Source organism: Pelophylax lessonae, assembly GCF_965119305.1.
Source record: "Pelophylax lessonae genome assembly, chromosome: 6".
Lineage (NCBI taxonomy): Eukaryota > Metazoa > Chordata > Amphibia > Anura > Ranidae > Pelophylax > Pelophylax lessonae.
Window position 1 is genome coordinate 72,242,707 of NC_138773.1, and position 23,627 is coordinate 72,266,333.

The 23,627-nt window shown below is 42.8% G+C and overlaps 1 protein-coding gene across 1 annotated transcript in view; it reads right to left on the bottom strand.

Moving 5' to 3' along the window:
• The window catches only part of LOC309559022 (deoxyribonuclease-1-like), a 31,491-nt gene that overhangs the window by 5,957 nt on the left and 1,907 nt on the right, over positions 1–23,627 (bottom strand). Inside the window, exons 2-5 of the mRNA XM_082262132.1 lie at positions 12,445–12,578; positions 8,539–8,627; positions 5,623–5,709; positions 3,746–3,861 (exon numbers count right to left, since the gene is read on the bottom strand). Of these exons, the coding sequence (XP_082118258.1) occupies positions 3,746–3,861; positions 5,623–5,709; positions 8,539–8,627; positions 12,445–12,576 (424 nt within the window). The 5' untranslated portion in view covers positions 12,577–12,578. The remainder of the gene's footprint in view (positions 1–3,745; positions 3,862–5,622; positions 5,710–8,538; positions 8,628–12,444; positions 12,579–23,627) is intronic.

Consider the following 23,627-nt stretch of genomic DNA (forward strand, 5'->3'; position numbering starts at 1 on the left):
CATTGCTTGATGGAAATGAAAACTATCAACCTATTGAGGGTTGAATTCAAAGACACGCCAAAAAGCAAAGTGAAAAATTATGCAACAGGCTAGTCCATTTTGCTGAAATTTCATTGCAGCAACTCAGAATGGTACTCAGTAGTTTGTATGGCCCCCACATGCTTGGATGCATGCCTGACAACATTGGGACATGCTTCTAATGAGACGACAGATGGTGTCCTGGGGTATTTCCTCCCAGATCTGGAGCAGGGCATCACTGAGCTCCTGAACAGACTGAGGTGCAAGCTGGAAGCGTCGGATGGACAGAAACATAATGTCCCACAGGTGTTCTTTTGGATTTAGGTCGGGCAAGTGTGGGGACCATTCAATGGTATAAATTCCTTCATCCTCCAGGAACTGTCTGCATACTCTCGCCACATGAGGCCGGGCATTGTCATGCACCAGGAGGAACCCAGGACTTATTGCACCAGCATAGGGTCTGACAGTGGGTCAAATTATTTCATCCTGATACCTATTGGCAGTCAGGGTACCATTGTCTAGCCTGTAGAGGTCTGTGCATCCCTCCATGGATATGCCTCCCCAGACCATCACTGACCCACCACTAAACCAGTCATGCTGAACGATGTTACAGGCAGCATAATGTTCTGATCCTTACATGTCTGTCACATTTGCTCAGGATGAACCTGCTCTCATCTGTGAAAAGTACAACATGCCAGTGGCAGACCTGACAATTCTGGTGTTCAATGGCGAATGCCAATTGAGCTCCATGGTGCGGGCAGTGAGCACAGGGCCCACTAGAGGACATTGGGCCCTCAGGCCACCCTCATAAAGTCTGTTTCTGATTGTTTGGTCAGAGACATTCACACCAGTATCCTGCTGGAGGTCATTTTGTAGGGCTCTGGCAGTGCTCATTCTGTTCCTCTTTGCACAAAGGAGCAGATACTGGTCCTGCTGATATGTTAAGGACCTTCTACGGCCCTGTCCAGCTCTGCTAGAGTAACTGCCTGTCTCCTGGAATCGCCTCCATGCTCTTGAAACTGTGCTGGGAGACACAGCAAACCTTCTGCCAATGGTACGTATTGATGTGCCACCCTGGAGGGGTTGGACTGTCTTTGCAACCTCTATAAGGTCCAGGTATCACCTCATGCTACCAGTAGTGACACTGACCCTAGCCAAATGCAAAACTAGTGAAAAACAGTCAGAAAAGATGAGTAGGGAAAAAAATGTCAGTGGCCTGCACCTGTAAAACCACTCCTGTTTTGGAGGTTGTCTCATTGTTGCCCATCTAGTGCACCTGTTGTTAATTTCATTAACACTAAAGCAGCTGAAACTGATTAACAACCCCCTCTGCTACTTAACTGGCAAAGATCAATATCCCAGGAGTTTATTTGACTTGATGCTATACTCTGATTAAAAAGTGTTCCTTTAATTTTTTTAAAGCAGTGTATATGAGAACCCACTCGGTCGCTTAGCTTATCAGAATCCATCTACACCTAAAATTTCCAGGTGACCTGGCTTGTTGGAAAGTTCATAGAACCCGCCAGAATTTCACGTTTTCTTATAAGCCTAAATTTGCAAGATTCATGAAAAATTAGTGCTGATTGATCACTATGGTCTACATCACTTTGCACAGTGTTCTCTTCCAGATTAAAAGAGCCTAGACATGTGCAATTTGTTTTGTTACAAATTAAAACTCGGACAAAATTTTCATTATTCTGAGATTTGAATGTATCCGAATTTACGAATCACAATGGTAACGAATTTCAACTAATCCAAAATAAATGATAACGAAACTCAATAACGTAACAAAATAACAAATTATCTGAATTCGAAAATGAATTGGAAATGCAAATGGAAACATATTGCAATAAATACAGTAAGGTATAAAACTGAAATAAGATGATTCCTACTCAGGGCTCGTTTACCCCATACGTGCATGAAAACTGATGGGAAAACTGCACAGATTTCACTGGCAGAGACATGAGTTTACATCAGTTTCACATCAGTTTTATGTGCTTTTCAGTGAATTTTTATGCACGTTGACATCAGTTTTCATGCCCCTCAGTTTAGTGCCCTGTCTACACCATAGTGTTGTCACGTCAGTGACAGAATCCAGTGATATCAATATTATGGTATGAACAGGGCACATTTTTTTTTTTTTTTGTGCCCTTGTAGAACACGTGCAGAAAAACTGACGTCTCTGCTTTAACCACTTTACAACCGGAGGATTTTGCTGTCTTCCGTCCAGGCCACTTTTTGCGATTCGGCGCTGTGCGACTTCAACTGACAATTGCGCGGTCGTGCGACGCCGTACCCAAACGAAATTTACGTCCTTTTTCTCCCACAAACAGAGCTTTCTTTTGGTGGTATTTGATCACCTGTGCGATTTTTACTTTTTGCGCTATAAACAAAAAAAGAGCGTTTATTTTGAAAAAATAACAATATTTTTCACATTTTTTTATATGAAATTCCCCCCAAAAAAGATGTAAAAAACAATTTTTTTAAAAGTTTTTTGCCAATTTGTTTTATGCTACATATGTTTGGTAAAAAAAATCGCAATAAGCGTATTTTGATTGGTTTGCGCAAAAGTTATTGCGTTTACTAACAAAGGGAAAGATTTCTGTCATTTTTGGTGTTTTTTTTTTAACGCGTAATGGCGGCGATCTGCGATTTTTTTTGCGGGACTGCGACATTGCGGCGGACAGACCGGACCCCTGACTGACATTTTTGACACTTTTGGGGGTACCAGTGACATTACTGCAGTAATCAGTGCTATATATATGCACTGTTACTGTAAAAATGACACTGGCAGGGAAGGGGTTAATTTTATTGGAGAGGGAGGGGTTAATGTATGCCTGGTGCTTACTGACGTGTAGGGGGGGAGGTGACTATGTGATTCATGGACAGATCGGATGTCCAGCTATGCTGAACAGTCCGATCTGTCACTCCCTGTCACTATGGAGATCCGCCCGCTGTGTTTACACACAGCGGGCGGATCTCCAGACTCGATCCCCGACGATCGGGTAAGAGCAGCGGCAATCGCCGCTGCTCCTCCCCTGGCCCGACTCCCGCTGTGAATGAAAACAGCGGGAGCGAGCCTCCGGCGGCGCGCAAGCGCCGCCCAGAAGGGGAGGAGTCCAGTCACGTTAATACTACGTGACTGGACGGGAACGAGCCACTCTGCCGCAGTAGTATTCCCGTAAGCGGTAGTAAAGTGGTTAAAGAATAGAAAAATATAGAAGAGAATTGAAACAAATAGAATAGAACCGGATACAATAGAAGAGAAAATAAAAGAATAGAATATAAAATAATAAAAAAATAGAATAAAACATAAAAGAATAGAATAGATCAAAAAATAGAATGAATATAGCAGTCTTCTGAAATTCTAAACTGTTCGAAAAGAATAGAATCGAAAAGAAAAAATACAGATTAGAATATCATGAAACAGAACAAATATAGCCACTTTCCACAATTCAAATCAATTGAAAAATAACTAATATACTAACTAAATCTGATTTTACAAACCCATTCCAAAAATGAATCATTCTAACATAACGAATATGACAAATTCAATTATTAACTTATTAATGAATTCAAAACTAAAAAATGTTTCCATTGTGCACATCTCTAGATGAGCCTGCTTCCCGTATCATACCCTTTCACACAGGTCCGTATGTGTGAAAGGGGTTTAAATGAGGAAAAAAAGAGTAATCCCATACATCTCCTTTAAGAACATCACTCTTACCTGTGTTTGGGCAATTGAAGTGGACCACAAATGGTTCCCTGCTGAATGTGTCTTCTCCAGTGTACAGGTTATGATCGTGATAATGGTAGGAGTTCTGTACATTGACCTTGTCATTCCTAAAAGATGATATAACATTCCAGGAATTAAAGTGCAACTCCAGACATAGCACATATAAAATCTATATGAGCTAATAAACATCCATTCACACTAATACGACTTGTCGGGCGACTTGTCAGCCTGACAAGTCGCGGTCCGTTGTGTGGTACGGGAACCATTCTAATAGGAGCAACACAAGTCGCTCTGACTTAGAAAAAGGTTCCTGTACTATATCGGGGCGAACTGGAGCGACTTGCATAGACATTCATTCTGTGAAGTCCGTGCAAGTCGCGCCGAAGTCGCGGTGCACGCGACTTCACAGGTCGCCCCCGAAGTCGTGCCACTTCAGTGTGAACCGGCACTAACATTGCAATTATCCTAAAATTTCTCTAACACACCAAAATTATTGTTTTCCTTTCAGCCTTGACTGCAGTTTTCAACTAGTAAATAAACATTCCCTAAAATCCTCCCCTATGAGTTCCAGTAAATGGCTCTCTGCTTCTCCTAGAGTTCTGTACACAGTGTGATATCAAATTATAGGCACCTACAGCATGGAATAAAGCATCTCCTTATGTCTATAGGTTTATAGCATATACAGTATACTAAGGAAATATGTACCCTGCCATTGCTGACCTTCTGAAAATCCTAGTTGTCTGGCTGCTGTGCTCATCACTTTTTGAATCATTGACCTGGGCTAGACTTGTGCAATTTGTTTATTTACAAATTTAAATTTGGACAAATTTTTGGTTATATATCCGAATTCTGTATCAAAATAGTAATGAATGTAAACGAATCCTTTAGAAAATAACTAAACTAAATTCATCCAAATTACGACATTTGAAGTTCAATTAGATTAAAATTTGGAAACGAAAATGAAATGTAAACATACTGTAATTCTTAGATGTGAAAAATTCAGTAGGTGCATTCGAATTGAAAAAAATTAGAATCCGAATTTTCCGAATTTGGTTTATTTGAATTTAATTCGGTTGAATTCAAAAAATCCGAATTTAATTAGAAAATAAATAAAGAAAAATTAACGAATTCCAAAAATTATTTAATGAATTTACCCTTAACTAAATTAGTTAATTACCATTTTGAAACACATTTTTTTTCGTTCTGCGCGTCTTTTTTTTTAATTCTAATTCTTTTTATTGAGTTTTAACAAAGTACATAGAAAACAAGACCATTCCGCACATGTCTAACCTAGACATAATGAAGATCGAGTTATAACTTTTCTCTTTTGATGTTCAAAAGTAGCAGTGTGCCATTATAAAACATTCTCCCAACAAGGGTTCCTAACTATATCTAATAGGGCCCCACAGTGAAAATCCTAGGGACCACTAAATTCTCCAATCTCCATCTGGAGAGCAGTAGGATCACTTTATTGCAATGCCCCCCCCCCCCCCCAATAGGACATTTTTACATTTTATGCACACACCACTGCAGTCAGCCTCCTGGGAATGAGAAAAGAATCCCCTAAGCTCCAATTCACTACAGTTGTTTTTTATACAGAGATTAAGGACCCCCCCATCTGACAGCCCCAATCCTATCACCAAACACTAGGGCTGTCACATAGAAAAAAATGGAGGTAGTCACATGCTTCTCCATCCATATAGTAATATGTGTACCAGCTACCATAGCATTTTAGTGTGAACAGCCAAAATAATACATACAGTAGATCTGTTCACTGGTAAAATGCAAAAAGATGATGCTTGATTGAAGCATACCTTTTCCATATTGTAATGTAGACAATCCCCAGCCATCTTAAAGTTAAATCTCACCTAAAGACATACAGGTAGCGTTCCTTGTAAGCACCCCGTCCCAAACAATCACTGACCACATAGGAATACTGAGGTTCTTTACAATGGCTGCAATTAAAGTAAATCATTTTTAGTATAAAACGAAAATATGCATACACAATACTGTATAAAGTATCCTAAATCATGATTATCATATATTTAGAACAAACCATTCAAACATTAAAGCCACACAGTCGGAATGTCGGACTGCATTGTGATGGAGGATCACTGGAGCACTGCATTATTTGTCTACATGTATTCAAGAAGTGAACACGAGAGCACTTTTATGGGATTCATAATATGGACACTGTATCAAGGGAATAGAGCCTTAATTTGTTGGAGATATCTTCTGCACTACTAAACTTTTTGTGGAATTGTGATAAATGGACACATTATTTTTGCACTTTATTGTATAATATATATATATATATATATATATATATTTTTTTTTTTTTAGTTGTATGCACAAAGATTTGTATACACGGACCTCACCCTGGTAGCTAATTGTTGCGAAAAAAGTAAGGGGCATCGTTCAGGGAGGTTCAACCAAGGGGGCCAGAGCTTCGAGTAGAGTGATTGCTTCTAAGCTTGTGAAAGTGATCTCCCTGGCATATGATAGTCGGTTGGCAGTAATGGTGGGAATAACGACATATTCCACAAGAAGCTTTTCAACCACCTGTGAAGCCGCCTGTAGAGTCTCGCTGAAGTCAATATGCAAGGTAGCACCATAGTCATCCATACATACCAATAATTCTCATTATCTCATTATCGCATAGATTCATTATTTATAACCACTGTTAATTTTGCAAAATAGTTATCTCTTCAGCCAGAGGCCATAATTACCCCAATTTTGTTCCCATATCTTCCCACCCTGATTATCTAGTTAATTCCCAGTGGTAGGCTGACATGGAGCTGTCAGGAAAACAGAAAATTAAAGATCAAATACTTATCGCAATTTTCCTTTCTTGTCAGGCTCAATGTCAGCACAAACTCCCTCCCAGGTGTGGAACCCTAGCTACGTAACTCCGGCCCGAGAGAGGGAGTAAAATATATGAGTTAGGTCCTGCAGGTGGGGGTATGGACGGGGCATACCCAGTGGTAGGCTGACATGCAGCTTGTCAGGAAAAAAATTGTAGTAAGTATTTGATATTCAATTTTCTGTTTTTAATGTTGGACAGAGGTGGGAAGGCTTAGAAGTTCACTTGCTTCTGTATCCATTGGAGAGATTTTCCTGTGTGGTCACGAAGACAGGATGTACACAAAATCTCTCCAAGGAGGGCACAGATGATTGTGATAACACATTTCTGTAAAAAGGAATAGGGAATAATAAAAACCATGCTTTCTATGTCTTTGTTAGGGAGATTTTACTTCCTGTGTGGTCACCAGACTAGGAATGAGGGGAAATCTCTCCAACAGTGAAAAAAGTTACAACAATCAATAATTAGATAACTTCATCATTTTGCATAATTTTTCTATACTGCTTGTATGTTTTGCACACAGTGTCTATTATAAAACACAATTGCATGCTTTTACACTTCTTTGTGGTTAATAATGACAAAATGTGTGTGATTTTTGCAGTTATGAGCCTGAGCCCGATTTAAAAAAATGCAACCCTACATAAATGGAAAATTGTCACAAACCCCAGCAATTCCAACTGAACATGTAATAAGAGGTCACCTCAGAACTGCCTGCAGTGCTATGCACAGAAGGAGGCGGAGACACACAATGGCACTCCCATGCGGATCCCAAAGACAGTAAGGGGCCTGTTTAAAGCAGAGAATTGATCATCCCTATCCACTTTGTACTTGAGAAAAGCATGTGAACCATGCTTTTCTCAAGTACAAAGTGGATAGGGATGATCAATTCTCTGCTTTAAACAGGCCCCTTACTGTCTTTAGGATCCGCATGGGAGTGCCATTGTGTGTCTTCCCCTTGGCACTGCAGGCAGTTCTGAGGTGACCTCTCGTTATATGTTCAGTATACACATGCCATTTATAAAATGCAGGCCACAGTGTGAAGCTTGAGGCATCCCATTAAGCTCTTTGTGCTTAACACAACAGAGAACCCATGACTGCAAGACAGATTGATCACATGACTTTTGAATATTTTCAAATATTTATTTGAATTTAATGGTGCTCCTCTTGCTTTGGTGTCCCTCTTTTTTTATTTGTACTGCAGAAGAGTTGTGAACACACCAACCTTTTTAAAAATGGGAACCAGGGACACCTTTTAACAAAAGCATGTTGGCATAGGCCACACCCCCTTAAAGGAGAATTATAAAAAAAAAAAGATCAGTTAAAACCTCATTTTTATTTTGTTTTTTTCCACTACTATTTCTTTATACTGACTTTTAAAAATTACAAATGCAGGAATTTAAAAATTAGATGAAAGGTTTAGAACTTGGAAGACTTTTTGAAAGATAAATAGTGCGTTTTATATACAACTATATAGATCAGACCAAAATAAGGGACAAATCAGGGACAGTCCCTCGAAAATTAGGGACAGCTGGGAGCTATGGTTTATGCCTTGTCCAGACTAAAAAAACATGGAAAGCAGTGAAGAAAAAGTTTCATGATGGTCAGTTGTCGGCCCTATTGTATTGTAGATAAGGCTAGGTACTTTTGAGGTCAGCACTGTTATGCAAAAAATTAAGAAAATAATCCACCTTCTTCAAAAGCCGTATTCCACATCTAATGATGGTTCAGTATTTTGCTTAAATAGGTTTGGCCCTAGGTAAAAGAGTCAACCCTAATTGGAAGCTTAGCTAGCACTTAGCTAGCATGATGTCTGTCCTGGTAGTACCATTCTGTTGCATTAGAAGAAGCTTTATGTAGAATGGAAAAATCAATGGTGCAAAAAAAAAAAAAAACAGCTTAATGATGACAAGTACATTCTTACCTGTTAAGTTCACTCATCATTGTTTCAACAGCACTGAGATCAGTGTCCCTGACCTCCTGAATCAGCACAAGATCATAGCGAGGCAATATCTGTGAATGCAAGAAAGAACCATCAAGACAGGCCCAGGCCAGCAACCTGACAGTTTCTGGAAGATGGGCAACTAAATCTGAGCGCATTTATAGGCCATACCCATTGGCTCCTCAGCTTTTAATAAAGCCCAAACAAACCTTTGTTTTAAATTAGCTAAATTAATCTCAGCTGCAAAAAAGGAAAGGTGTACAACGTACAGTTTGTTTTCTATAAAAAGCAGCCACAGTAGAAAAGCCCATCCCCTGCCAGCCACGTGTGGAGTGGGACCCCTGCTCTCTGTGTGCAAGCAGTGATCAACTTGCTGAGGTCTGATATGCCCCCTACAGAGTCAAAGCTGGAGCATGAGAGGACATGAGCTGTGCTAATTGCAGAACTATAGGTCTGACGCAGTAGGGAATACGTTATAATTCTACAGAGAGGCCGAAGGTGAACGTTGTCTGTTCACCTTTCAAGACCTGTGAGTGCCGCTCTCCTCTATATTTTATCCCTGATTTGTGTGCGGTGGCAACCATTGGATATATATATATATATATATATATATCCTCATGTATGGAAAAGTGTTCTGAATGAAAATACTCTGGATTCCCAAAGCTCCTAGTCAATATTCAACTGTCTGAATTTTACATTTTTCTTTAACATCTAAAACAGTTTTCACAGATAGCAATTTGCATACAATTTACAAAATAAAACTGGTATTAAAAAAAAAACAAAGATGTGTTATATTGCATCTTACTAATTCCTAGTTTTCATTTTTAGGCATTTTTCCTTTATTTTCCCCTCATTATCCAACCAGTAAGTTATTTTTCAACTTCCTTTAACATACCAAGCCATCCAGCAAAAGTGGCAGTTAGAGGATATGGACAGACCATTTTTTCCACTGACAGGGTTGCTAACAGGGTCAGCTTTTATTTATTTATGTAAAACCTTTATCTCAAAAGTAGAATAAAAAGCTGTTGCTGTAATTGCTTAAAGAGGTGCTTCAGTCATATTTTGACAAAAACTGTAGCTGCTGGCTTATAATAAACAGACACTGACCTATCCCTGGATTTAACACTGTCCTCACCCGGCCGCTTTCTTCCCCGGGCTTTGGCCACTGGTGCCGGCATATAAACTGTGGGCAGCCAGCTGCGACTGCTTGCGGCTTCTCACTGCGTTAGCCGTGCTGCATTATCTGATTGGTCCCACAGCTTTCTGGGACCTGTGATGTGTCACAGAAGGCTGCAGAGAAAGGAGGGGGGAGGGAAAACTTCTGCTGGGATTGCTGCGGCGATCTGACTGAATGTGGGGTATTGGGTTCCTGTCAAAGCCAGATACACGCTCCTCCCCCCCAAAAAAATTGTACCAAATGCAAAGTGCGGGGGAGGAGGAAGAGCGGAACTTCCCCTATTGGATGAAGTTCTGCTTTAAAAGTGTTAGAGTTTGGCATTAAAGCAAAACTAAAATCTAATGGTAAAAAACTGTGAGCAGGCAGGCTCTTCATTGCAGTATGTCTCTTCTGCAATAAACTAAACCTACCTGCCTCCTTACTGTCTTCTGTAGAATGTACATTGAGCTGCACATGTGTTGCTTAGCTTACATTCCGGCACAGTGCCTGTGTGCCGCGTTGACTGCAGTCCAGCACATGCGAGGGTGTGCCATCATCATACATCAGAAGAACCAAGGGAGAAGATGCCAGCGAGGGACCATGCGACTGTTGGACCATTAATGCAAAGGTAACAATAGCGGAGTTTAGTTCTGATTTAACTTGTTAGTGAAGTCTTTCTAAATCTGCGAGTACATCTAACAGTACCCTCTCCCTAACACTACCCTTTGTCTATGATAGAAGAAGAAAGGGGTGTCACTGTGCTTAAAATCACTTTATTCTGATCACACAATCATTGACTTCTAACTGCCATACCACCCTGCTCCACTGCAACGCATTTCACCCTTGTGGGCTTAATCATGGAGACTTCTACCCACTTCCCAGATTGACAATGCTGCTCTTCAACGGTGTCTCCATTGCTCCTTCATAGAGCGGAGGCCCCTCTAAGGAAGGGTCTTACTTGTTGGTTTGCCAGTTGAAAATAAAGTAAAAACAAAAATCCTAAAAGAAAAAAAACAACTGCAGCTATAAAATGTAAAAATTGGTAGGCTGCAATATATTACATCCTTGTTTGGGGTTTTAATTAGTGATCAACCAATATCGTGTTTTTAATGCCGATGCCGATACCGATATTTTGGTCAATGTATATTGGTATTGTAAAAAACATTTTTTTTTTTTTTTTGCACAGGTACTTCTTTGGCACTGAAAAGCATTCAAAACGCCAAGTTTGGCTGTTTTGAATGCTGTCAGTTTTTTTAATTTGGTGCCAGTACCCGGAAGTGATGTCATGACATCACTTCCGTTTTTTTTACATGGAGACCCGATCAGAGCCGAATGCGACTTTGATCGGGTCTTCGGCGGCCGTGCAGGTAGGATGCTGGGTCTCCCGGTGGGATGGAAGACTCGGTCGAGCCGCGGAAGGCGGCGAGAGGGGGGGGGGTCCCCTCCCCTCCCGCTCCTTTTTATGACAGCCGAGCGGCTTCTCATCCGCATCAGTTGTCATTACAAGACAGCCGACCGTTTGGACGTCGGTAACGGGGTGATGCCTCTCGCTGCAGGCATCACTCCGGTACAAGCACTTTCCTGAAATATCGGCAATATCGTTAACCTCGGGGACCGATATATCGGGGAAAGTGCATATCGGCCCCAATATATCGGCGGTGCCGATAATCGGTCGATCCCTAGTTTTAATACCTCTTTAATATCATCATTGTACTATATAGCTATACATAATATTGACCCCTAATATGAGGTGCTGGTAAAAGGAATAAAAGTGAACTTGTTTCTTTTTCCTTTGTGGACAAAGCTCAGGCTGTCTATAATCTTACATTTGTTCCCCCACCATTCCATTTAGCTGGTGTAGGGTAGGGAAAGCTGCAAGTCACTCCAATTATATGTTTTATTTGTGTCCTAGGCATTTGCCTCTGCTTCTTACCCCTAGTTGCACAACTTTTCTTTATGGTTTTGGATAGTGGGAAGGGTTATAAACTGTCATATTTGTAAGACTTGTCTTCAGTTCAAGGTGAGGGGAAATTATCCAATAATAATACCCAGGGCCGCAGATAGGGGGGGAACACTGGTCCTCTTGTAGGGGGCCCAAGCACACAGGGGGGGCCCAAACAGCGAGGGGGATTAGTGATGGACGACAATTGCAGAACTCTTCCTCCAGCAGCTGAAAGCTGGTTTCTACCCCTCTTCCTGCTGTCAGCGACAGTGGTCCCTCACTAATCCACCTCCCTGTGCGTCCCCCCCCTCCCATCGCTGGCTGTAATGTTAGCTCTGCTCCTAAGTTTGTTATCTCTGTAACTTTGTTTCCCTTCCTCTGTCTCTCTGAATTCAGAGCACCAACTGCCCAGACTTTATATATATTTTTTTAACTCATCTTCATTTTATTTATTAATTTCGTTTTGTCTTTTAGATTTAGCAGGAATTCTGTGAGTTATGTTGTATTTGGGTCTTCTAATAATTAATTTATTCTATTTTTAGCGAAATATAGCTTTAATATTTTCTTGGGGGGGGCCCTGTCTGGTAGTCTGTACAGGGCCCCGCGATTTCTATCAGCAGCCCCGGGGACACCTGTCCAAGAGGGGAAGTGAATGGAAATTTTCCCAATGCTACTCCCACAGCAGAAATAACCTGGCAGGCGTTTTAACTCTTTCCTATTCTATTAAAAACAAAAAACAATATGCTTTGGCTATACATTCACTTTATTATGACCCAAAAATAATCCTCACCTTCATAATGACCGATTTCACTTCAGGGTTTGACATCTTAGAGTCTCCAAAAGACTGGATGTTAAATGCTCCGATCTTCAAAGCCGAAATAGAGCTCAAGGCAAGCGTTAGTCCGATAATTATACGAATCATGTCTGCAATGGGATCAAAACATAAATACATAGATACAGGCTATTATCATGTAGACCAGGGGTCTTCAAACTTTCTAATTAAAGGGCTGGGTTACTGTCCTTCAGTGTTTAGGGGGCCGGACTGTGGCCATTGGGAGTAGAAAATGTCCCAGCATCAGTTGGAGTAAACCATGCCCCATCATTGGTGTCATTGGTAGGAATTGTGTCCCATCATTGCTGTCAATGGGCCCCATCATTGGTGTCATTGGTAGGAATTGTGTCCCATCATTGCTGTCATTGGGCTCTAACATTGGTGTCATTGCTAGGAATTGTGCCACATCATTGGTGTCATTGGTAGGAATTGTGCCCTATCATTGGTGTCATTGGGAGGAATATTGCCCAATCGTTGGTGTCATTGGGAGGAATTGTGCCCCATCATTACTGTAATTGGGCCCCATCATTGGTGTCATTGGTAGGAATTGAGGCCCTTCGTTGGTGTCATTGGTAGGAATTATGCCCCATTGTTTGGGTCAAATAATGAAATAGTGCCCCAAGGTCATTGTGCCCCATCATTACTGTAATTGGGCCCCATCATTGGTGTCATTGGTAGGAATTGAGGCCCTTCGTTGGTGTCATTGGTAGGAATTATGCCCCATTGTTGGTGTCAATTAATGAAATAGTGCCCCAAGGGCTAGATAAAAGCAGGCAAAGGGCCACATCCGGACCCTTGGGCCGCAGTTTGAAGATCACTGATGTAGACTATAGAGGAGATGGGCCCAATAATGGTACGGGCTGTTATGATGTAAATTTCAAGAGCAAGCATTATCATCAGCAGTCTTATGCTACCTGGTCAGGGTGACTGATACTGATACTGTCTGATCAGACTCATATAGGATTTTGCTTTGTCCAGTTGTGGAGATTACAATTTACTTCTGTCCCACAAAAGGAAGTAAGAGGAAGTCACCCATAGGGCCCAGTCACACTAAAGCGATCCATTGCAGTGGGTTAACATGCACCCGTTATTTAAAGTTGCATTGTACTCATTATGAAAAGACTGTCATTGCATCACAACTGATATAAAAATGTACATCACTCATTTTTTACCAATTGACCTCTGGAAGATTTACCCTCCTTTATGAACAGGCATTTTTTTGCGATATGGCCCTGTGTTACTTTAACTGACAGTTGCGCGGTTTGTATCCAAATAAACTGTTTGTCTCTGCTTATTGGTTGTTTGAAGTCAGCTATTTCCTGACCATGGCTTCTCTCTGCTGATTTCTGGTTTGTTATTAGCTATTTCCTGACCATGGCTTCTCTCTGCTGATTCCTGGTTTGTTATTAGCTATTTACTGACAATGGCTTCTCTCTGCTGATTGCTGGTTTTATCTTGGCTATTTCTTGACTACGGTTTGTATCTGCTGAATTTTGGCTGACCTCAGGTTGTTCCAAACTACAGTTTGCCTCTGCTGATTGCTGGTTTGACCTCTGCTAGTTGATGACCATGTCTTTTCTTTTATTATTCCTGGTTTGTTCTTGACTATGACACTGCCATCTATCCTGCCTGCTGTCTGTCTCCTTAGCTATCAACCACCACCATTCATACCTTGCTTCCAGCTTACTGTGTTCCAGTATTCCAGCCAACTTCCTTCAGGTCTATATGCTCCCGGGAATCCTCCTGTCAGTGTGTGCTAGGTTCACAGCCAAGCCTGCCCCCCCTGGAAGAAGCTTCTGTGCACTGGACCCCTACCACTTTGTGCCTTCCTACTCCTTGTGCTACACTCCAGGGATGTCTAGACTAGAGGTGTATGGGAAGCCCACTTGTCATCTTGGCCTTCAACCAGGTACGTCATAGTGCCCTCAGACAGTTGACACCACAACAGTTATCCCCACTTCCTGTAATGTTCCGGTACCTATGGTACCCTTGTTCCTATATTTCTCCTCTCTTTGCGTCCCATCTTGTATATACAAAGGACGCATACACCTTTAAGACCGGATGACATCACTGCCGAGCGCCGCTATGAGCGGCTATTTCAATCGCCGGTTTGCTCTCACTCATCGCTCGTTCAAACCCACATGTTCATCGCACCTACGCCTGAGAAGTCGGAGCTGCTGACATACCTTCCTTGCTGAACTAAGCCGGAAACCTCGCTGGTGATCCGTATCTCGCTATGGGATCACCCCTCTCCTCTGGACATTGCATTTCCTAACCTATCTAAGTGATAAGTACCCCGCAGGGGATTCTTACTAACCAATCTCCTACTGTCATCTACTGCAATTACCAAGACTATCTGTATCTATCTATTCACTATCATCTGCATAAGACTGTTAGCTCTTGGGACTACCTTGAACTATCCTTGCACTAGGTTACTCTGTCTAAAGTATACTCCATCTGTGTCCTCTTACCATTTGCACTATACTTGACATCAGAACCTATCTGCTTACCATCACCTGCAACTCTCCTATACTACTTCTAGTGCTCACCATACAATAGCCTGTCTCTCATCTATATATCCTCATATACTCTATCCCTCCATTAAACATCTATTAATATATATATATAGTATATAACAGGCTGTACACGGTGATGAAGTCCTGAGAGTTGGATATGTTGTTCAACAGATTCTCTACAAGGCTACTGAGTGTAATAATTCTGCAGCTGTAAATCCATCCGCAAACAAAAACGCATGAAAGTTACACTTCCCCACTATCTTCGGGTCCAGTGACAACTGTAAAATTTGACATGTTCAAGCTATTTTTATCCCAGTGACAATAGAGAAAGTGAATTTCTTCAGTGGAGGCAAAGAGAGCAGTAAAGGTTTCACAGGGTTTCTAACACTTTCACGCACCACCAAATGAAAAAAAATGTTTGGGCTTAAAATATACAGTGCATCTGGAAAGTATTCACAGCTATTCAGCTTTTCCACATTTTGTTATGGTACAGCCATTATTCCAAAATGGATTAATTCTTTATTTTCCTAAAAATTCTACAAACAATATCCCATAATGACATTATGAAAGAAGTTTGTTTGAAATCTTTGCAAATGTATTAAAAATTAAAAACGAAAAAATCACATGTACTGTACATAAGTATTCACAGCCTTTGCCAAGACACTCAAAATTGAGCTCAGGTGCATCCTGTTTCCACCGATAATCCTTGAGATGTTTCTACAACTTGGTTGGAGTCCACCTGTGGTATTTTCAGTTGATTGACAGAAATTAAACTAGCGCTGCTTCCACATAATAATCACATATAATGAATAATACATGAATATTGCTACATAAAAAGTGCCAGTGCATAAATAAAGTCCATTAATGTAAACAAGGTGTCAGTGCTGATGAATTATTCTGGTGAAATCCAAGGTGTCACTCCGTGCTCCCCTCCTGAAATCTCCACTCACCAACAGTAATATTCAAGCAGGCATGGAGTACTTCCTTAGGCAAAGTGTGTAGATATGACTCCTCTCCTCTCTTTCGATAATAGCTTCTGAAGACGACCATTGTGGCGAAACGCGTCTAGCGGGAACCATAGAGTGACGTCACATCTGGTGGTTGGAACGCATGCAGAGGCGGCGATCATAACCTTCACACATGCTTGGAATTGTTTTTAACTTTGTAAGTGTACTTTTTAAACTTCTAATAAATAAAACAGTATCACACTATGGAAATCTTTCTCTCATTGATTTCTATAACACAACCGTGCTGAGAGCCCTAATATCGAAAGAGAGGAGAGGAGTCATATCTACACACTTTGCCTAAGGAAGTATTCCATGCCTGCTTGAATATTACTGTTGGTGAGTGGGGATTTCAGGAGGGGAGCACGGAGTGGCACCTTGGATTTCACCAGAAGAATTCATCAGCACTGACACTTAGTTTGCACTAATGCACTTTATTTATGCACTGACACTTTTTATGTAGCACTATTCATGTATCCTTCATTTTATGTGATTTATATCTGGAAGCAGCGCTAGTTTAATTTCTGCCAATAATACATGAGGTATTACACCTTTCACTTTAGCAGCAGCTTCAAAAAATTATTTATATTTTTTTCACAGTTTTAATAATTTAATTTTATTTTGATTCACATAACCAATAGGCATACCATGCACTTTTTATATAGCACCATAGCGCGGGTTTACCCATAAGGCTTCTTTCACACGGTCCGCCTCCGCAGGCGGATCCGTGTTGCTCAGCGGGGATCGATCCGTGATCCCCGCTGAGCCGGGCGGATGACAGCTCCGTCTCCGCTTGCAGAGCGGAGATGGAGGTGTCTCAGCCCCCGCTGCCCTCTATGGGGGATCGGAGGAGAGCGGACCGCTTGTCCGCTCTCATCAGATCTGCTCCTCTCCGATTACTGAACGGATGGAAAAATAGGGTTTCCATCCGTCCAGATTTCAGCACAGGATCGGATGCGGATGGCAGCGGGTGTCAGCGGAGGTGACCTCCGCTGACACCCGCTGCCCCATAGAGCTGCATGGAGGATCCGATCAGATCCGCCTAAAAAACTGACAGGCGGATCTGATCGGACCGCCCGTGTGAAAGAGCCCTTACTCTTTTAATATTCAGTTGATTGGACATGATTTAGAAAGGCAAACACCTGTCTATATAAGGTCCCACAATTAACAGTGCCTGTCAGAGCACAAACTAAGCCACAAAGTCTAAGGAATTGTCTGTAGACCTCCGAGACAGAATTGTGTCAAGGCACAGATCTGGGGAAGGGTACAGAACATTTTTTGAAGCATTGAAGGTCCCAATGAGCACAGTGGCCTCCATCATCTGTAAATGGAAGAAGTTTGGAACCACCAGGATTCTTCATAGAGCGGGCCGCCAGACCAAATTGAGCGCTTGGGGAAGAAGGGCCTAAATCAGGGTGGTGACCAAGTACCTTACGGTCACTCTGACAGAGCTCCAGCATTTCTCTGTGGAGAGAGGAAAGCTTCCAGAAGAACAAACATCTCTGCAGCACTCCACCAATCAGGCCTGTATGTTAGAGTGGGCAGACAGAAGCCACTACTCCGTAAAAGGCACATGACAGCCCGTCTGGAGTTTGCCAAAAGGCACCTGAAGGACTCTCAGACCATGAAAAACAAAATTCTCTGGTCTGATGAAGCAAAGATTGAACTCTTTGGCCTGAATAGCAAGTGACATGTCTGAAGGAAACCAGGCACCGCTCATCACCTGACCAATAACATCCCTACAGTGAAGCATGGTGGTGGCAGCATCATGCTGTGGCAATGTTTTTCAGTTTTTTGACTCCCTGGCCCTGCCCATAAATCAAAGTGGAGGAGGATTCAACTCCCCCCCCCCCCCTCCGCACCTAGTGCTTGTGGGGCCTAGGGGGTCTCCCAACCCCCCTCCCTCCCTCCCTCTCCCACCCCCTCTCCCTCTCTCTCCCACCTCCCTCTCTCTCCCACCCCCTCTCTCTCTCTCCCACCCCCCTCTTTCTCTCCCACCCTCCCCCCTCTCTCTCCCACCCTCTCTTTCACTTACCCCCTCTCCCTTTCTTTCGCTCACCCCCCTCTCTCTTTCTCTCTGTCTCTCTATCCCTCTCTCTCTCCATTCCCCCTCTCTCTCACCCACCCCCTCCCTTTCTCTCCTACCCCTCTTTCCCTCTTTCTCCCTCCCCCTCTCTCTCACCCCCCTCTCTTTCTCCAACTCCCCTCCCTCTCTCACCCCCCTCCCTCCTCTCTCTCCCTTATCTACCTTCTCTCTCTTTCCCCCATCCTCTCTTTCTTATCCCCCTCCCTCCTCTCTCTCTCTCACCCCCCTCTCTCTCTCCCCCCTGTCTCTCTCATCCCCCCCCTCTCTCTCTCATCCCCCTCTCTCTCTTTTCTACCTTCCCCCTCTATCTCTCTCTCTCTCTCTCACCCCCCTCTCTCTCCCTCTCTCATCCCCCTCTCTCCTTCTCTCATTCCACCCTCTTTCTCTCTCTCTCTCCCTCCACCCTCTCTCTCTCTCCCACCACCCTCTCTCCCTCTCTCTCTCCCTCTCCCACCATCCTCTCTCTTACCACCTTCTCCCTCTCTCTCTGTTTCTCACCCCCTTTCTCTCTCACCCTCTCACCCTCCCTTACCCACCTCCTCTCTCTCTCCCACCCCCTCTCACCCCCCCCTCACCCCCCCCCTCGTGAGATCTCAGGGGTTCTTGTTGGGACTTATAGTCCTTCAATTTTTGAGGGAGGCACATACTTAGGAGGGGGAGGAGGAGCGCCAAATTTTAGTCTTGCCTAGGGCAGCACAAAACCAAAATACACCACTGGCTGTCAATACTTCCCGGATGCACAGTACTTTACAAATTCTCCTAAGAGCAGACATCCAACAATGCTGTTGCTATTATTAGTGAGCCTCTTCTGTGCCATTTTCTAATTTGGTTCTCTGAATATTCCTGATTTTAATAATGTTAAAAAAAAATTTTGTAGAATGGGTAGTTTGGCAGAAAAGGGGCACCTGGATACAGCGTAAAAAAAGTTAAAGTGGAGTTCCTCTCAAACGTAGAACTTCCGCTCATCTGCTTCTTCCCGCCCCCCCCCCCCCCTCCGGGTTCCACCTTTTAGGGGGGAGGGGGGAACTGGTACCTGTTTTTGACATGTACCCTTCCCCACTTCTGGGAGACAGCGCTGCAGCATCATCACTCGGAAGTTCCGTCCCTTTCTCCTTTCCCCGCCGCCAAGCCAATAAGAATGCACAGCGTGCGTCGCGCATGCGCAGTAGGGAACCGGCTGTGAAGCGGAAAGGCTTCATTGCTGGTTTCCCTTAGAGTGAATGGCAGCGGCAGCACTCGGCAGCTGATCCGAAAATCGGCTGGGGTGCCGACATCGTGGACTCCCAGGACAGGTAAGTGTCTATATATTAAAAGTCAGCAGCTACCGTATTTGTAGCTGCTGACTTTTAATTTTTTTTTCTCCACAACTGGAACACCGCTTTAAACTCTGCATTTCTGAGCAATGTTTCTAGGCAGAAAAAGCATTTGCCAAAACATTATTATAAAATTGTTTTGCACTAGTTGAAGCTGAAGGGTCAAAAAAGCTGAATTTGGAATTGGAATTGGAATGTAAATATAACAACTCAGCAGATTGCCTCATTGCTACACTCAACGACATTTACATAAAATCTAGAGTGTGTAATTATAATACACACGTCTAATGTAAACCCAACGAGCGAATTCACTGCATGGAATGTGTGTGGATTCACTGCATGGAATGTTAGCATACCATAGCTGGAGCAGATATCATATGGCACACGGCCTCAATTAATATTAGTAATTCACGTGATATGAATGTTAGATAAATACTATGGTCATGTTTTTATTTAGGAAACGTGAGCCAATTAGATAACTTTTCCAGGATACCACAGGAGATTTTTTTTAAAAAATCAGCCTTAGAATTTTTTTTTGTAAGTAGGTTAAATCCTTAATACGTAGTTACTTTTAGCTTTGGACAGAGTGGGGAAGGAATACAGCCCAATGTTAGTAAAGCGATCTCCCCTGCTGAGCTATTGTGTTCACTTCCGCACCCCGCCAGAACACTCCAGTCATTGGCTGAGAGTGCTGATCGGGAGCCAGTCGGCTGCTGGTTTTCCAGCATGCTCGACCGACAGAAGCCAGGCAAAGTGTGTTTGAGTGTGTGTGATGGGTGGGGGGGGGGGGGGGGGGTGGGTTGGCTGGGTAAATGTTGGTGTTGGGGATGTTTTATGCAACCACGCTAAACATGAGTGTAGCATTAAACAGGATGGACATAGCCTTAAATTTCAGCGGAAAAAAAAATTAGGTCTTATACCCTGCCAGACAAGAATGTGCTGTGTGGCAGGGCTGTGTAAATCTCAGGACTGAATGGAAAGAGGTACCAATTCTTTGGCAGGTAAGACAGCTCCCATATATGTATTTCATCTGTATTTTACCTGTTTTGCTGAACTTCAACTTTAAGTGCCGGTTCACACCACTAGTGCAATGCCAGACATCGCATGTGGTATGCACCGCATTGCTGTGCAGATCACATGCGATGTCTGTGCGATGCGATTTCAGCCATACAAAATGTATGGCTGAAATCGCATTGCATTTGCACCAAAATGGTGAACACCCATGCGATCCGATTCCTGCACCATTTCACAGTTCACACTGCGATCTGAGAATCAATCTGGGGGTGCCATTAACTTTACATTGACCCCCCCCCAGTGATTCGCAGATCTCAGTGTGAACCACTGTGCGATTCTGGTGCGATGCGAGAACCAGGTTCGAACCAGTGTAAACCAGGACAAAGAGCCTTGTTTTGCAGTGTATTAAAAAAAAGTTGCTACAGTATGCAGCATTTTGGGCGGGTTGACCTATCTTCTCTAATTCTCTATTCTAATTTCTCTAAGGCAATTTATATTTAATCTTTCAACACCCAACAATGGGATTGCATATTACCACATCTGTCTAGGTGTGAACAAGCCCAACTCCAGCCCAAATTTTTCTTTAGAGTGTCATGGATCCAGTGCTGTGCTTGTCTGCAGCAGTGCTGGTCTCTCTCTTTCCTTACAGGCTCAGAGACAGCAGCCAAAGCCATTGGCCTCCATTGCTGTCAATCAAATCCTGTGAGGAGGGAGTGGGGGCAGGGTCAAGCTGCTGTGTGTCAATGGACGCGCACAGTCCACCTCAGGAGGGAGCCTGCAGGTTCGCCACCATAGGAAGCAGCTTCCTATGGGAGTGCACAGAGAATAAGCAGAGCCGAGAGCACAAGCGAGGGATCCCAGAGGAGGAGGTTTGGGATTTGGGGCGAGTATTGCACAGAGCAGGTAAGTATCAACTATTGCTGCCTGTGTCCCTATTAGTTCGTTTTTTCCTTAATTTCCTGTGTATCTGACAGGTATTGAAGAGAGCAGAAAGAGGCTGGGTATAATGGAAGTATTGGTTATTTTTTAAAATGTATGTCACAGCTGAGACACTTGTGACCAGTGTTCAGTTGTCACACTCATGGTATGTTGCTGTATGTGTTATAACTTAATCACCCCAAAGATGATTCCGTTTTTTTTTTTCATTCAACCAGTGGGTTGAATGAAAAAAACTGGCCCAATTCCTCCATCCACACATATAAGGTGGATGGAGGAATAACTCCCATTGAGCTACTGTATTGTGACAGCAGGGAGACTTTCCTGCTGTCTGAATATACTTATCAGCACTGCCAGCTATAGCCGGCGGCACTGATCGAACATCCTTTATCCGACAGGCTGGTTCGACTTCTGTACAACCACTGTTCCCATACATGGATCTAAATTCTCTGCAGCAGTCCTTGCTGAACCAGACAAATTTGATCCATGTATGGCTGGCTTTACTGTAAAGCAGGGGTCTCCAAACTTTCTATACTTTCTATCTTTCTATAACTTTCTGACATCAATAATAGGCAAATTAATGGAAACCCTATTAAAGGATATGATTGTGGAACATCCTAAATCCCATGGATTGCAAGATGAAAAACAACATGGGTTTACTTCAGGGAGATCTTATAGATTTTTTTGACTGGGTGACTAAAATAATAGACGGTGGAGGTGCAGTAGACATTGCATATCTAGATTTTAGTAAGGCTTTTGACACTGTCCCACATAGAAGACTTATCAATAAACTGCAGTCATTGAGCATGGACTCCCATAATGTTGAGTGGATTAGGCAGTGGCTGAGTGACAGACAACAGAGGGTTGTAGTCAATGGAGAACATTCAGAACAAGGTCATGTTACCAGTGGGGTACCTCAGGGATCTGTACTGGGACCAATTTTGTTTAATATCTTCATAAGTGATATTGCAAAAGGCCTCGATGGTAAGGTTTGTCTTTTTGCTGATGACACAAAGATATGTAACAGAGTTGATGTTCCTGGAGGGAAACGCCAAATGGAAAAGGATTTAGGAAAACTAGAAGAATGGTCAGAACTCTGGCAACTGAAATTTAATGTGGATAAGTGCAAGATAATGCACCTGGGGCGTAAAAACCCAAGGGCAGAATATAGAATATTTGACACAGTCCTGACCTCAGTATCAGAGGAAAGGGATTTAGGAGTAATTATTTCAGAAGACTTAAAGGTGGGAAGACAATGTAATAGAGCAGCACGAAATGCCAGCAGAATGCTTGGATGTATAGGGAGAGGTATAAGCAGTAGAAAGAGAGAAGTGCTTATGCCGCTGTACAGAACACTGGTGAGACCTCACTTGGAGTATTGTGCGCAGTACTGGAGGTCATATCTCCAGAAGGATATAGATACTCTAGAGAGAGTTCAGAGAAGAGCTACTAAACTAGTACATGGATTGCAGGAAAAAACTTACCAGGAAAGGTTAAAGGACCTTAACATGTATAGCTTGGAAGAAAGAAGAGACAGAGGGGATATGATAGAAACTTTTAAATACATAAAGGGAATCAACTCGGTAAAGGAGGAGAGCATATTTAAAAGAAGAAAAACTACCACAAGAGGACACAGTTTTAAATTAGAGGGGCAAAGGTTTAAAAGTAATATGAGGAAGTATTACTTTACTGAGAGAGTAGTGGATGCATGGAATAACCTTCCTGCAGAAGTGGTAGCTGCAAATACAGTGAAGGAGATTAAGCATGCATGGGATAGGCATAAGGCTATCCTTCATATAAGATAGGGCCAGGGACTATTCATAGGATTCAGATATATTGGGCAGACTAGATGGGCCAAATGGTTCTTATCTGCCGACACATTCTATGTTTCTATACAAATGGCCAGTTAATTGTCCTTCAGACTTTAAGGGGGTCCAGCTGTGGCCATCAGGATCGGACATTTTCCTGGCATCAGTGGGAGTAAACATTGCCACATTTGGTATTAGGGGGAGGAATAGTGCCCCCTCGTTGGTATAATTGGGAGGAATAGTGCCCCATCGTTGGTATGATTGGGAGGAATAGTGCCCCATCGTTGGTATGATTGGGAGGAATAGTGCCCCATCATTGGTATCATTGGGAGGAATAGTGCCCCATCGTTGTTATGATTGGGAGGAATAGTGCCCAATCGTTGGTATGATTGGGAGGAATAGTGCCCCATCGTTGGTATGATTGGGAGGAATAGTGCCCCATCGTTGGTATGATTGGGAGGAAT